The sequence below is a fragment of the Microtus ochrogaster genome, unplaced genomic scaffold (assembly GCF_000317375.1).
Source record: "Microtus ochrogaster isolate Prairie Vole_2 unplaced genomic scaffold, MicOch1.0 UNK20, whole genome shotgun sequence".
NCBI lineage: Eukaryota > Metazoa > Chordata > Mammalia > Rodentia > Cricetidae > Microtus > Microtus ochrogaster.
The window spans coordinates 4,763,223-4,776,494 of record NW_004949118.1 but is presented as its reverse complement, the minus strand read 5'-3'; the positions used below and the strand labels follow the sequence as shown (position 1 = coordinate 4,776,494).

Below are 13,272 nucleotides of genomic sequence, written 5' to 3'. Positions count from 1 at the left end.
CATGTATGCCTGCAGGCCAGAAGAGGGCACCAGACCTCATTACAGATGGTTGTGAGCCACCATGTCGTTGCTGGGAAATGAACTCAGGACCTCTGGAAGATTAGGCAATGTTCTTAACCACTGAGCCATCTCTCCAGCCCCATGATCTGGGTTTCTTTTCCTTTCTTCACAGTGTGCAGATATGTCCAGATAATAACAATATATCAAATTTATGACATTCACATTTTAAAACATTGCCAAATTAAAACACTATGTGTTGATGGAAAATGAAATAGTCTCTCATATATTTATGGTGATTATGTAAACAAATATAGTCTTTACAAAAAGCAACCTGGAATTATATATTGGGAATCTTTAAAATATCCACAATATTTAACAACGAACTCTATATTATAGGTTGGGGTTGTGGCAAGGTTGCTGGGCTCTAGTGGAAACATATTGTCCTGGCTGTTACTGTGTTTGTACACTGGCATTTACACACCTGGGCTTGGCAGGATTGTGATTCTAGGTGTAGCTATCTGCTCTTATCTTCACTGGGTGGGTATTTTGTTTCTTGGTTTCTGTTACCTGCTCTGGTTCTTAAGGAAGTGTGGTTGTGTATTTCTTGGTAGGAAATTCTTCTGGGGTTTTTATAGGTGTGGCCCCAGGGTGTTCAGATGAAATGTGATTCTAGGTGTGGCCATCAGACACTTAGAACTGAGGGTGGGATAGGTTGGGTGGGGGACAGACTGAGGGGCGGCTACCCGCTGTAGGAACATGAAGCGTTCCATCCGGATCTGCTTAGTCCCCTGGGAATGGGCCACAGAGCAAGGAGACTGGGAGATCGCACTGGAGGAGCTGAGGGACAGGGAGAGTGTGCAGTTAACCCGCGGGGTTCCCTGGCTGGAGTGCGCAGGTGCCACTTCCCTGAGCTCCCTGGCAACTCTCTCCACAGCCCCTTGTGTCACCTCTGGTGCTGCAGCTGGCCACTCTTAGCCAGAACTGCTTTTAGGGCCTCAAAACTATTTTCTTATGCCTGCTTCTGGCATCCATCTTTTTGTCCCTCGTTCATCCTCTTACAGAACTTAGACATAGAGAAATAAATTATCCCGGTCCCACCGCAGGAATATCTAGGCAGTTCTTCTTTTCCGTTGGCTCATCAGTGGAAAACAACATATTAAACTCGTGAACAGGACAGAGTTTTATTTCATCTCTGCTCTTCTGCAGGGCCCTTCTCTCCCCCGAGTGGGTTATGTTTTATTATCAGGGCTTGCTGGTGCAGAGCTGCGAGCCTAGGTTTCTGGGTTTTCGTGCTTGCAGTCTGGACCCCTGCTTTTAGCATTTCCATCTGGGGTTCTGTGGGTTGCTGTCTCTGGTTTTGCATAAACACAAACAAAGCAGTCTTAGGAGCCAAGATTCTGCTCAGTGTGCAAGAATGGGAACACAACGTGTGGAAACAGACGGAGTTGAGGATTACTGCAACTCAGACTCACTGCCTGCTTCAGACAGATACATCATATCCAGATGACTCATTCTGTGGAAATACAGTTCTGGAAAATATGGTTCTATTTATTAATATTTTTACTTAAAAATTCATGTAATATAGTATGGATTATGCTATATATAAACTGATGTTTGTGGAGTGGTACCTGCATGATGCTTGTAACGCCTTCTTAGATAGTTACATAATTACTTTTAAAACCAAACTGCTTTGTGATCAGTGTGACACACAACAGTGAAAACCAATGAAGGTCGTCCTGTTGACACGGCACCCTGTTTCCCAAAGCGGGAATAATTTGCCAATTGTGGTATGATATCATAGTTGGGTATTGGCATGTTGAAATGTTTAGTTCTAAAAGTTGCATGTTGCTGCATATATGCATGTATTCCTGCGCGCGCGCGCACACACACACACACACACACACACACACACACACACACACAATGCTGTTAGAGAAACTAACAGAGATGACTTAGGTTGCCCTTTTTGAAGACTACCCACCCTACTTCTGTGCCCTCTCCCCATCTCTTAGTCCTGGCACCCATTAGTCTGGCTTCAATTCCTAAATTTTGACAATTCAGAATATTTCATTCATGAAATCAGGTAGGGTGTAATCTTGTACAATTGCCCCCCCTTTTTTTAAACTCAGCACAATTCCCTGAAGATTCATCCGTGCTATTGATTACGACAATATTTAGTGCTTTTTCATTGCAGAGTAGCGGTCTGTGGTGTGCTGGGTCTGGGCATGTGTGGTCCATAGCCCATCTAGTGGTGCTAGGTTCTGTTAGCTACACAGTAAAAGATGCTTACCATAGACAGCATAGACATAGAAGAGAGGTGACCATGTTTCCTGATGACTTCTCTTGTCACCTCACTGCGGTGAGGATAAGTAGAACGGAGCAGCTGCCACTGTGGCAGCCAAGAAGCTGAGAAGGGGGTGCCTGCCTTCCAGACTTCCTGCTTCCCTTTTTCTCCATCTGGACCCCCAACCTGGGAGATTATGCCACCCACGTTTAGCGTCAATGTCCCAATTACTTATCCCACTCAAGAAATAACCTCGCAAAACACGTGCAGGCATAAAGGGGTGCTATAGTCATCAATCCAGGGCATCGCCCTTAGCCATCCTAAGTGCTCCGCACTTTTCTTAAGGGGAGCTGCTACTTTGATTTCTCCCTTCCCTCCTTTATGCCTTCCTTCTTTCTTTCTCTTTTTTCTTTGCTTTTCTCTTCCTCCACTACTCTTGTTCTTCAAGTTTGTTTTCCCATGGTTTTCTAAATTTTTCATAATTCTCGAATAGTGTGGCTCTCCTAAAACGAGCTCTTACCCGTCATTTCTCCTCTCACTCCTCCCCTCATCCCACCTCTCCCTTAGTCCTCCCCTGTAGACGGAGCAGCGGGCTGCGTTCCTGCCGCCTGGCTAGCTTAGGCCCCGAAATAACAACACACAAATTGTATTCATTTAAACACTGCCTGGCCCATTCGTTCTAGCCTCTTATTGGCTAATTCTCACATCTTGATTAACCCATTTCTAATAATCTGTGTAGCACCATGAGGTGGTGGCTTACCGGGAAGGATTCTAGCCTGCATCCATCTCGGAGAGGAGAGCTATGGCGTCTGCCTCACTGCCTTCTTCCTCCCAGCATTCTGTTCTGTCTACTCCACCCACCTATGTTCTGACCTATCAGGCCAAGCAGTTTCTTTATTAATTAACCGATGAAAGCAACACATAGAAAGAAGACCCACCGACATCACTCCCCCTCATCCCACCTCTTCCTTAGTCCTCCCCCTCATCCCACCTCTTCCTTAGTCCTCCCTCTCATCCATCCTCCTCTGAAGTGTAAAAATCTAGAATCCCAAATGTCTCATTCTGGTCAGTCACTTTCAGAAATGTTTTTTAAAGAACTTCCAATCTTAACTTTGCCTCTCAATAAAGATATCACAATATGTGTGTGTGTGTGGGGGGGGGGTGGATATCACGATAGGAAAACTGTATTATTTTGTGTGACAGTTTACATAGCATCGTTTCAGTTTTCAGATTTCTTTAAGACTTTGGTACTTTACTCCACTCTTCAGAATGACTCCAAAGTTCTTTCTTCCCATATCCATCCTCACCCGTGGGTTCACATCACTGCATAGGTGATTCCTTAGGCAGGTGCAGCCCAACCCCGCCTCTGCCCTTTTGCCTCCTTGGACTAGACCGGGTTCAGCCTTCCTTGTACTTGAGGTTTAGGGCCTGGAACACTGGTAGGCAGGTGTTAGCCACCAACTCCTTTTCAGTTGTTGGGCAAAATAAATGGAGGGATGAGTGAACACTTATTCCTCATAATATAAGAGACTCTTGCTAAAATCCTTACAGAAATGAGTGAAAAACATTAATCTCTGTGTTGGCATTTCATTTGTGTGTTAATAAATAAAACTTGCCTGAAGATCAGATAGTAGAACCACTGGTCAGCCTTACAGACAAGGCAGTGGTGACACACACCTTTAATCCCAGTAGTCACACTAGTTGCCGTAGAAACTGGGCGGCACCTTTAATTCCAGTGATGCACTCCTTTAATCCCACCCCTAGAGGGAATTATAAATGGGAGGAGACAGCTCTCAGTCTCAGTCTCATTTGGAGACTCCTGGAGGCAGGATCACCTTTTTGGACTGAAGTAGAGGTAGGAGCCAATGGGCGACTGTTTTGCGTTTCTGACCTTCAGGTTGAACTCCAGTTTCTCTCTCTGAGTTTTTATTAATCATGCGTCAATCTCTCTTAATTTTCCAGGTGATTTTTGAAGTGGTAACCTCTGGACACCAAGGCTACCTTGCTATTGATGAAGTTAAGGTGTTAGGACATCCATGCAGTAAGTAACTTTGTTTTTAAATGTTGGGGTTCATCACTGGGACACATTTACACCATAGACCTAAAGACGGAAGGAAACCCAGAGAGATGCTGTCCTGCCAAGAGTTTCGTGGCAGGCTCTGGATGCGGGTCCAGCTGTGGATGCCCCGCTGTGTGAAGTTGGTGTGCAAATGCAGATACTTTGATAGCTCTGAAAATGCAAAGCAGGTGTGAGGGACATTTGGATTTCTATTTTCAATATTAGCACAGAATTAAATGTGGTAGGTTGGCACATTCCATTCCCAAATCGAAAATGTTTCTATCCCTGTTCCCAAGTTTTTGTCACACAGTTCCAAAGAGTATGGGCCCAATAGACTTAGTACCTACTGAATATAAAGTCCCTTCCTTAGCCATCTGTCAGTGCCAGATTTGCCTGTCCCTTCTCTTTACAAATTTGTACTTTACAAATGTTCAGTATGGGAGAAAGGACCTTTATAGAAAGCTAAGATGATGCTGAGGCCAAGTAAGCAGACCGCAGGTCCCACCATGGCAAAGGAGCTGGCTATATATCTGTCTCTTGGCCCTTGGGAGGTGGCTGTTTGTCCAGGATCTGGAACCTCTCCTCTGCTCTTGAACCCTTCTGTCCTTGCCTTAGGTACAAAACCTGGACAGGATCGTTCAGGATGGGTCAAATGCCTACTCCCTTCAATCAGTTGATGTAATTCAGAAAAGTAGGGGTAGTATTCCCATTGTTATGGGATCCAGGCCTGGATTTTTTTTTAAGGAATGCTGGGTAGTGAAACACAAAAAACAACCTGTATATGTATATGTGTACACACACACACATATGTATATGTGCTTGCATGTAGGTTTATGTGTATGTATATCTGTATGTATGTGTATGTATGAATATGCATATGTATATACATATATGTATATCTGTGGGTGTATGTGTATATGTGTGAATGCATGTGTGTATGTGTGTGTTTGTACTTGTGTGGACTATGTTTCTCATAAGCAGTATGTGTTCATAATGTTAGTTATAGCAACACTGTTAGTTTTGCCTTCCATATATTCTAATAAGTGGTATTCATTTGTCTACATTTTTCTGTGTTTCTGTTCCATAATGCCCACTGACAGTTGGTACACAGAACCCAGAATCCATGGATGCCCTAATAGGAGAGGGACACAGTCTTTGCATCCTCCTTGAATCTTTGAATCTTTTCTTAGCTACTTACAAAAACAAGTACAATGTAAAGGCTTTGTAATAGTAAATGTGGCAGGGAGGGACCATGGTATATACTCTGTAAAGACTCCTTTGTTCCTGATTGTTTCTGTTCATGCTCACTGAGTCGGCATAGGCAGTTTGTGGATATGGAGGGCTAGCGTAGTCTTATCTGAGTTTTCTCCCTCTCTCCACTTACATTTTTAAGATGAATCCTTAGCATTCAGCCATAGGAACATAGCACAGCTTGTACTTATTTTTGAACATTTGGTGACTCCTCCTCCTCTGTTTTTGTTTATTAAAATTATTACTGTGATTCAGCATGTGTGTGTGTGTCCATGGGAAAAATATGGGTATATGTCTAAGAAGCCAAGTCCCTGGAATGTGGGGAGACGCGGTGTTAGATTTATCAGTTGCTCCCAAATTGCTGTGAGAAGTATCTGAACCAATTTGCATCCCACCAATGGTGTGTGGATATTTTATTTCCCCTGTATCCTTTCTCAAGACTGATGATAGTGTAAGTTTACATCCCACCAATGGTGCGTGAACATTTTATTTCTCCTGTATCCTTTCCCAAGACTGATACTGTAAGTTTGCATCCCACCAATGGTGTGTGGATATTTTATTTTCCCTGTATTCTTTCCCCAGACTGATACTGTAAGTTTGCATCCCACCAATGGTGTGTGGATATTTTATTTCCCCTGTATCCTTTCCCCAGACTGATACTGTAAGTTTGCATCCTACCAATGATTCATGAACATTTGATTTCCCCTGTATCCTTTCTCAAGAGTGATACTTTCAGAGTTTACATTTTTGGCCATCTGAGCGATGGCAGCCTACTTTATTTTTAGAATGCCTGGCATGCAAAGAACTTGGCAAGTTGCTACATTTCCTGGGTCTCTGCTGATGGCCCCTGTCCAAACCATGAAAGAATGGTTAGATCCACAGTATTCAAATGCACGCACTTGCAAGGAGAGCTCAGCATTTTCTTCAGTTGCCTGGATTAGAATAGATGATTAGACAGTCCTCTGCAGCTATAGGGGCCACCTGTGTGGTCATTATCCCACAGAAGTAGCACGACACAGTTGCCTCATTTCATCTACAGGGGCCTCTACTCTCTCTGATGTCTTCTTCCGGTCCTCTGAAGCTGGCCCCATGTGCAGGTTCACACACATCCAGCATCTCATTCATGACGAAAACTGCCATTAATTTGGTCACATGTCACATTTGCCTTTTCTTCTGTATCTGCAAGATGGGGAGTGGGGGGATTCACAGAGAATCTTCCCACTTTTTTTTCCTGAAAAAGTAAAATAAAAAAAATGAATGAGGCTATAACTAGGTGAAACATCTGGGCAAGTTCAGGAAACAGAATATAATTATTAGAACTGGAACTTAGCCAAGTCCTTGCACCCAAGTCTGCAACTTTGAGATGTGCCCCTGGGGTCTGCTAATGTGTATCTTCATGGCTTCTGAGTCACCATGTAAAAGGAGGACAGAAGATAACCCAAAAGTTTTGCACCTGTACTGAGTGCTGAGAGCCCTGATATGTCCTGCCTTCCAGTTTCTTAGAGCTAGCTGTCTGCAGGGACATGTGCGTCAGTGGGTACAGGTGAGAGAACCTGCAGCCAGGCTTACCCAAAGCATCCTAAGCCTGCATCCTGGATTTCTTGCTTCTATATAGGGCCTCTGGCTGGCATATGAGTTCCTCAAATGCAGCCTTTTGTTTTCCACTGGGTTCCAGGCTGTGTGTTTATCACAGACATAAAGATTTTATCCTTAGCCTTTCTGTGCCTATGTCCTGCGATGTATGTGTGTTGGTGTTGTGCTGGCGTGCGTTCCTGTGGACTCAGCTTCCCATGCCAGTCTGGATGAATGTATGATTCCTCCTCTATAGGTAAGCACATGCATACCTAATGGCTTCATGAGTTGCCTTAGGAGACACAGAAAGGAACAGCAGGCTGGTGACTGAGGGTTAGGGGGTGATGCATGTTGCAGTAGCCCAGTGAACTGTAAGTTGTAAGTGGGTTTATTAAAGCTATTTGGTAGCTATTTCTTCTGTAATCTGTGTGTCTGTGGGGGGAAATGTGCAAATAGAACCTGTAAGAATGAAGACATTGGATTTAAACTCAAAATAGAAAGCTTTTATAGGTAAGATTTTGTGAGATTTCTTATCAAGATCGCTAAATAATGATCATTTGTTTTGAAATTTGATGCTCGTTAGTTTGGATTCTCAGAGGAGCATAAATATTTCACATCTGAAGGATGTTTTCCGTGAGGAGGCAGAGCTGCTGAGTCTCGTCGACTTCACTGTCCAGGCCCCTGTTTGGACTCCTGGGTTTACGAGCCGGCATCACTACAGTTTGCCCAAAGTTGTTCTCATACAAGGATGCAGATGCTCGTAAGATTGATATCACCTTAGCGACAGTAAGATGCAGGACCAGCCTGAACTGGAGATGCTTGTGCGGAATCATCAGCTGTCTGGTTAAGACCCCCTTCTAACAAACGTAGATAATTCTTGAATTTGGAGTGCACACTAAAAGTGTATCTTGAGTTTGGCTCAGGAATCCCAGTAGGGAAAACTGAGAAGGATGTTGTCAGTTTCCGAAGCATCTCCTTTGTTTAAGCACATTGAGGCTGCATCTGCATGTATTGTGTGGTACCTCACCTTTATGCCTGTGGCAGGTGCTTACTCTGTAGATCAGGCTGTTCTTGAACTCATGACCCTCAGACATCAGGATTTCTAGTGCTGATTTCATGGGCGCATGCCGCCAATTAAAATTCTTGGGATTGCGATTATCACCTTGTGGTATTAATGTATATTTTTCATGTATTAGAAACCACAGATATCTTAACAGTTTTTTTTTTAATTTATTGATTTATTAAGGATTTCTGCCTCCTCCCCGCCACTGCCTCCCATTTCCCTCCCCCTCCCCCGATGAAGTCCCCCTCCCTCATCAGCTCGAAGAGCAATCAGGGTTCCCTGACCTGTGAGAAGCCCAAGGACCACCCACCTCTATCCAGGTCTAGTAAGGTGAGCATCCAAACTGCCTAGGCTCCCCCAAAGCCAGTACATGCAGTAGGATCAAAAACCCATTGCCATTGTTCTTGAGTTCTCAGTAGTCCTCATTGTCCGCTATGTTCAGCAAGTCCGGTTTTATCCCATGCTTTTTCAGACCCAGGCCAGCTGGCCTTGGTGAGTTCCCAATAGGACATCTCCATTGTCTCAGTGTGTGGGTGCACCCCTCGCGGTCCTGAGTTCCTTGCTCGTGCTCCCTCTCCTTCTGCTCCTGATTTGGACCTTGAGATTTCTGTCCGGTGCTCCAATGTGGGTCTCTGTCTCTGTCTCATTTCATCGCCTGATGAAGGTTAATATTCAGGAGGATGCCTATATGTTTGTCTTTGGATTCACCTTCTTATTTAGCTTCTCTAGGAACATGAATTATAAGCTCAATGTACTTTATTTATGGCTAGAAACCAAATATGAGTGAGTACATCCCATGTTCCTCTTTTTGGGTCTGGCTTACCTCACTCAGGATAGTGTTTTCTATTTCTATCCATTTGTATGCAAAATTCAAGAAGTCCTTGTTTTTACTGCTGAGTAATACTCTAATATGTATATATTCCATACTTTCTTCATCCATTCTTCCATTGAAGGGCATCTAGGTTGTTTCCAGGTTCTAGCTATTACAAACAATGCTGCTATGAACATAGTTGAGCATATACTTTTGTTGTATGATAGGGCCTCTCTTGGGTATATTCCCAAGAGTGATATTGCTGGGTCCAGGGGTAGGTTGATCCCGAATTTCCTGAGAAACCGCCACACTGCTTTCCAGAGTGGTTGCACAAGTTTGCATTCCCACCAGCAATGGGTGAGTATACCCTTTTCTCCACAACCTCTCCAGCAAAGTATATCATTGGTGTTTTTGATTTTAGCCATTCTGACAGGTGTAAGATGGTATCTTAAAGTTGTCTTGATTTGCATTTCCCTGATCGCTAAGGAAGTTGAGCATGACCTTAAGTGTCTTTTGGCCAAACAGTTTTATTGAGATGTAACTTCCATGTCCTATAAATTCCTCCATTAATGTGTTTGCTTGAGTTGTTGGTTGTATTTTCGTCCTCACTCTACCTGAAGTCATGCGATAGGTTATGGTCAAAACACAGAGACACTAACAGCATTGCACGAACCTATCTTTAGTCTGTATTTATAATGTGTGTATGAAACATAATGAATTTAATGTTTACACTTGAATCCCATATCCAAGGCACACCCGTTATATGCATGCAAATACTAAAAATCTGACAATATTTGAAATTTGAAAACATTTTGGTCTCAGTATTTCAAAGAAGAGTTAGTTAACCTACATTTTTATGATTAATTATCCATTTTTTTTGTAATCACCCTTGAATTATTTACTGGGAAGTAGTAAATCCAAATAACCAAACTGATGGATTTCTTAAATTTGGAAGGGCTCATTTGTGTCCACTTGAAATTCAGAGCATGCTTGCCAAGTATGTTCGCCAGTGTTGACCGGGTTGTTCTGAGCCCTCCTGTTTGTCAGCTTCCTCTCTTGTGGTGACAGCTAGGAAGGAGACCTGTGCTGTGGTTGTCCTGCCCATCGGGCACACTTCCAGTTCATTTCAGCCTTTGCCATCACATAGAGATGTAAATGAAAATAAGAGGGTCAGAGCCTGTTCGTCTTCTGCCCCTCTTCAGTTTGCTCTTTGATCTCACCAATTACCGCTCTCTGATTCTGTTGCTAGGATTTTGACACAGGCTTTGAAGAATCAATAGTAATGAAACATCTCCGAGGAGACCTGTGTCTTGGTCAATGATGACTCATGCCTTTGGGATCAAAGGCTGATCGGGGATCAATTAATATTTGAGAACTTGGCTCTCTGTGCAAAGCCATGGAATGCAGCCGTCAGGAGGGAAAGGCAGAGCTGAACCCAAGCCTGTTTGTTATTCAGGGAAGACAGTTTGTAGAGCTCCCGCAGACTTCACAGGGGTCTGGTGGAGCATTTTGAAAGGGTACCCAGAAAATAAATGGGCCTATAAATTTAGAGAGAAAGAGGGAATGTTTCTTTTTGAATATGAGATGGGCTGGAATTTCCATTCTGAAGGTGCTATACTTGGAATTCCAATTACAGTAGTTTGGCAAAGTCAGTGTTCCAGCTCAGCGTGGGTTCTAAACTTAGCTGGACAGAGAGCCTTTTTTTCTTGGGCTCTCTTCCATTTTGAAAGAATGAGTCAGTTATTTTAAACAGAAATTTTTTTGAGGGCGAAGCACACAGAATACCTTGCCCGAATCATCTTTTTTAAAATCTTTATCTCACTCCTTTATATGAGTATTTTAAAAAAGAAAAGATCTCGCTGGGCAGTGTTGGTGCACACATTTAATCCCAGCACTCAGGAGGTGGAGACAGCTGGATTTTGTTAGTCCAAGGCCAGCCTGGTCTACAGAGTAGCCAGCGCTACACAGAGAAACCCTGTCTCAGAAACCAAAACACAAACAAACAAACAAACAAACAAACAAACAAAAACCTCTCTATTTCACAGAAAGAAAGTTCCACAAAGACTTGTGTGTAGGGACTTTTCCTATATTTGGAGGTAGTAAAAGGCTGAGGTGTTGATGCTTGAACACAGTGTGCCGACACCAGAATCCTAATTCGGATCCACCTTAAGTCACTTGCCAACTGAAAATGGTTTTAGATCTTCCAGTTCAGGACCTGGAGCGTCGGGGACCTCCTGGAACTCTGGAACATTATGCTGCCTTCATGTTTATTGGGCTGTGATCTGTGTCCCATGGATGAGCTGCAGATCTGTGTCTCACGGCTCTCCTAGGAAAGGCAAGGATGTAAAGGCATGAGCCCTCTTCTACATCTCCATACTGTTGGGGAGAAGGGATGCATAGGTTTTTCAGTCCTTTACTGGACTCTTCAGCAGAGAGAGCTTAGTCGCTGTAGGTAAGTAAAATCAGAGGAACTTGGAGATGTTGCTGGGAATCCATGTGGTTGCTGGGAATTGAACTTGGGACCTTTGGAAGAGCAGGCAATGCTCTTAACCTCTGAGACATCTCTCCAGCCCCTGAAACACACTTGTTATCTTCATGAATGGCTTTCTTTCCAAGCTGTCTCAATTCAACTGCTCTTCCCACATATGTGTGTAATGGCTATGACTTTTAGCCCTTAGTAATTCTTATTTTACAGTGTTAGCTAAATAGTAAACATAAGTAATAGGAACTCATTATTAAATGTTAGTTACTATTACAATTTAAATTTTATATAGTGCCGGGCGGTGGTGGCGCACGCCTTTAATCCCAGCACTCGGGAGGCAGAGGCAGGTGGATCTCTGTGAGTTCGAGACCAGCCTGGTCTACAAGAGCTAGTTCCAGGTCAGGCTCCAAAACCACAGAGAAACCCTGTCTCGAAAAAAAAATTATATAGTTTGTGTTTTATATAATATACAAATTAAATGATAAAAATTGAAAAGAACTGTGTTAGTATATGCCAGCAGTCCACACACACCAATAAATTTTATGAACTCACCATTTTCATACCCTTGAACCAGGCATGGTCATAGTAAAAATAAAGCAGCTATGTGTTAAAGGATGTGCTTATTAACAGATATAAATATATTTAATAACCTTGGGAGAATTAAAAACCAAAAATATAGGCGCGTGAATGCTTCATTTTACTTAGAGCTGATCCAGATTGTAGGTCGCCAAGATCTGGAAACTACATTAGACAAATTTCTAAATAAATAATTCTTAAAACAACAGCTGTCAGCCTAACTTGATGATTTAAATCCAGCCTATTTTTATAATATTAAGTGCCTATCCAATATGGCGTCAGTTTATTTGGCTAGTGAGAGAAAGTAGGATTCTACCATACCTTATCATACTCAATGCTGGTAACTCAGCAGGCTTTATTCATTAATTGGTATTTTTACAACTTAGCCAGCAATATAAAACCACTCTCATTTACCAAGGTGTCTAAGTCACTTTGAATGAATAAACAAACACCTGAATGGCCTTGGACATTTGGATTCTTATTGAGGAGCTGACTTCCCCCAGTAGCTATGATGGAGTTCCTTTGCTAACTTAACTTGGTGATGTCATCTTGAGGTAGGAATGATCACGTGCATAAAATTTATAGGTATGTATGTACTTAAATAAATAGACGTGCAAATAGATATCCTACAGTATCATTGCAAATTTTTGTCCATGGAGTACGTGTCAACACACACACAACTACTAATTGTATGCATGTGTATAAATGCTTATTCTTGTCTTTGTTTCATTTTATATTTTTCTCTAAGTTGTTTCTGGCACATTAAATAAATTACTACTTGCTCAATATAGAGGCTAAAGTTCTTCACCAGTTTTCTCTTGTGTTGCATATGATCTTTTGCAACTGTGAGCTAAAGTTTGTCTCTAATCAGCCTTTGATTTTCTAGCCTCAGACAGTTGGCTTTGGAGACATCTCTAAGTCCATTGTGAGCCTGTGAGGCAGTAGGGGAGGGCTTCACTTTAAACATCTTGTGTAGGATGCTGTGAGGAGAGGGGTTTGGGGAGGAGCCTCTTGGAGTTTTCTGGAAGAAGTTATTGAGGATCTGAATGCTCCCTAGTAAATCATATCAACAAGAACAGTTTTGTACAGAGCTGGTGTGTGGTGAACGGGTATGCAGTCAGCACAAACGTGAGAAGGCACCATTCAGTCAGCTGAGAACTTCCCAAGAGAGGGA

At 42.8% G+C, this 13,272-nt stretch overlaps 1 protein-coding gene across 9 annotated transcripts in view; it reads left to right on the top strand.

Moving 5' to 3' along the window:
* Positions 1-13,272, top strand: part of Ptprm (protein tyrosine phosphatase, receptor type M) — a 699,101-nt gene that overhangs the window by 280,144 nt on the left and 405,685 nt on the right. For all 9 annotated transcript variants that reach the window (XM_013353950.2, XM_013353949.2, XM_013353948.2 and 6 more), the window contains exon 4: positions 4,247-4,325. In XM_013353950.2, the coding sequence (XP_013209404.2) occupies positions 4,247-4,325 (79 nt within the window). The remainder of the gene's footprint in view (positions 1-4,246; positions 4,326-13,272) is intronic.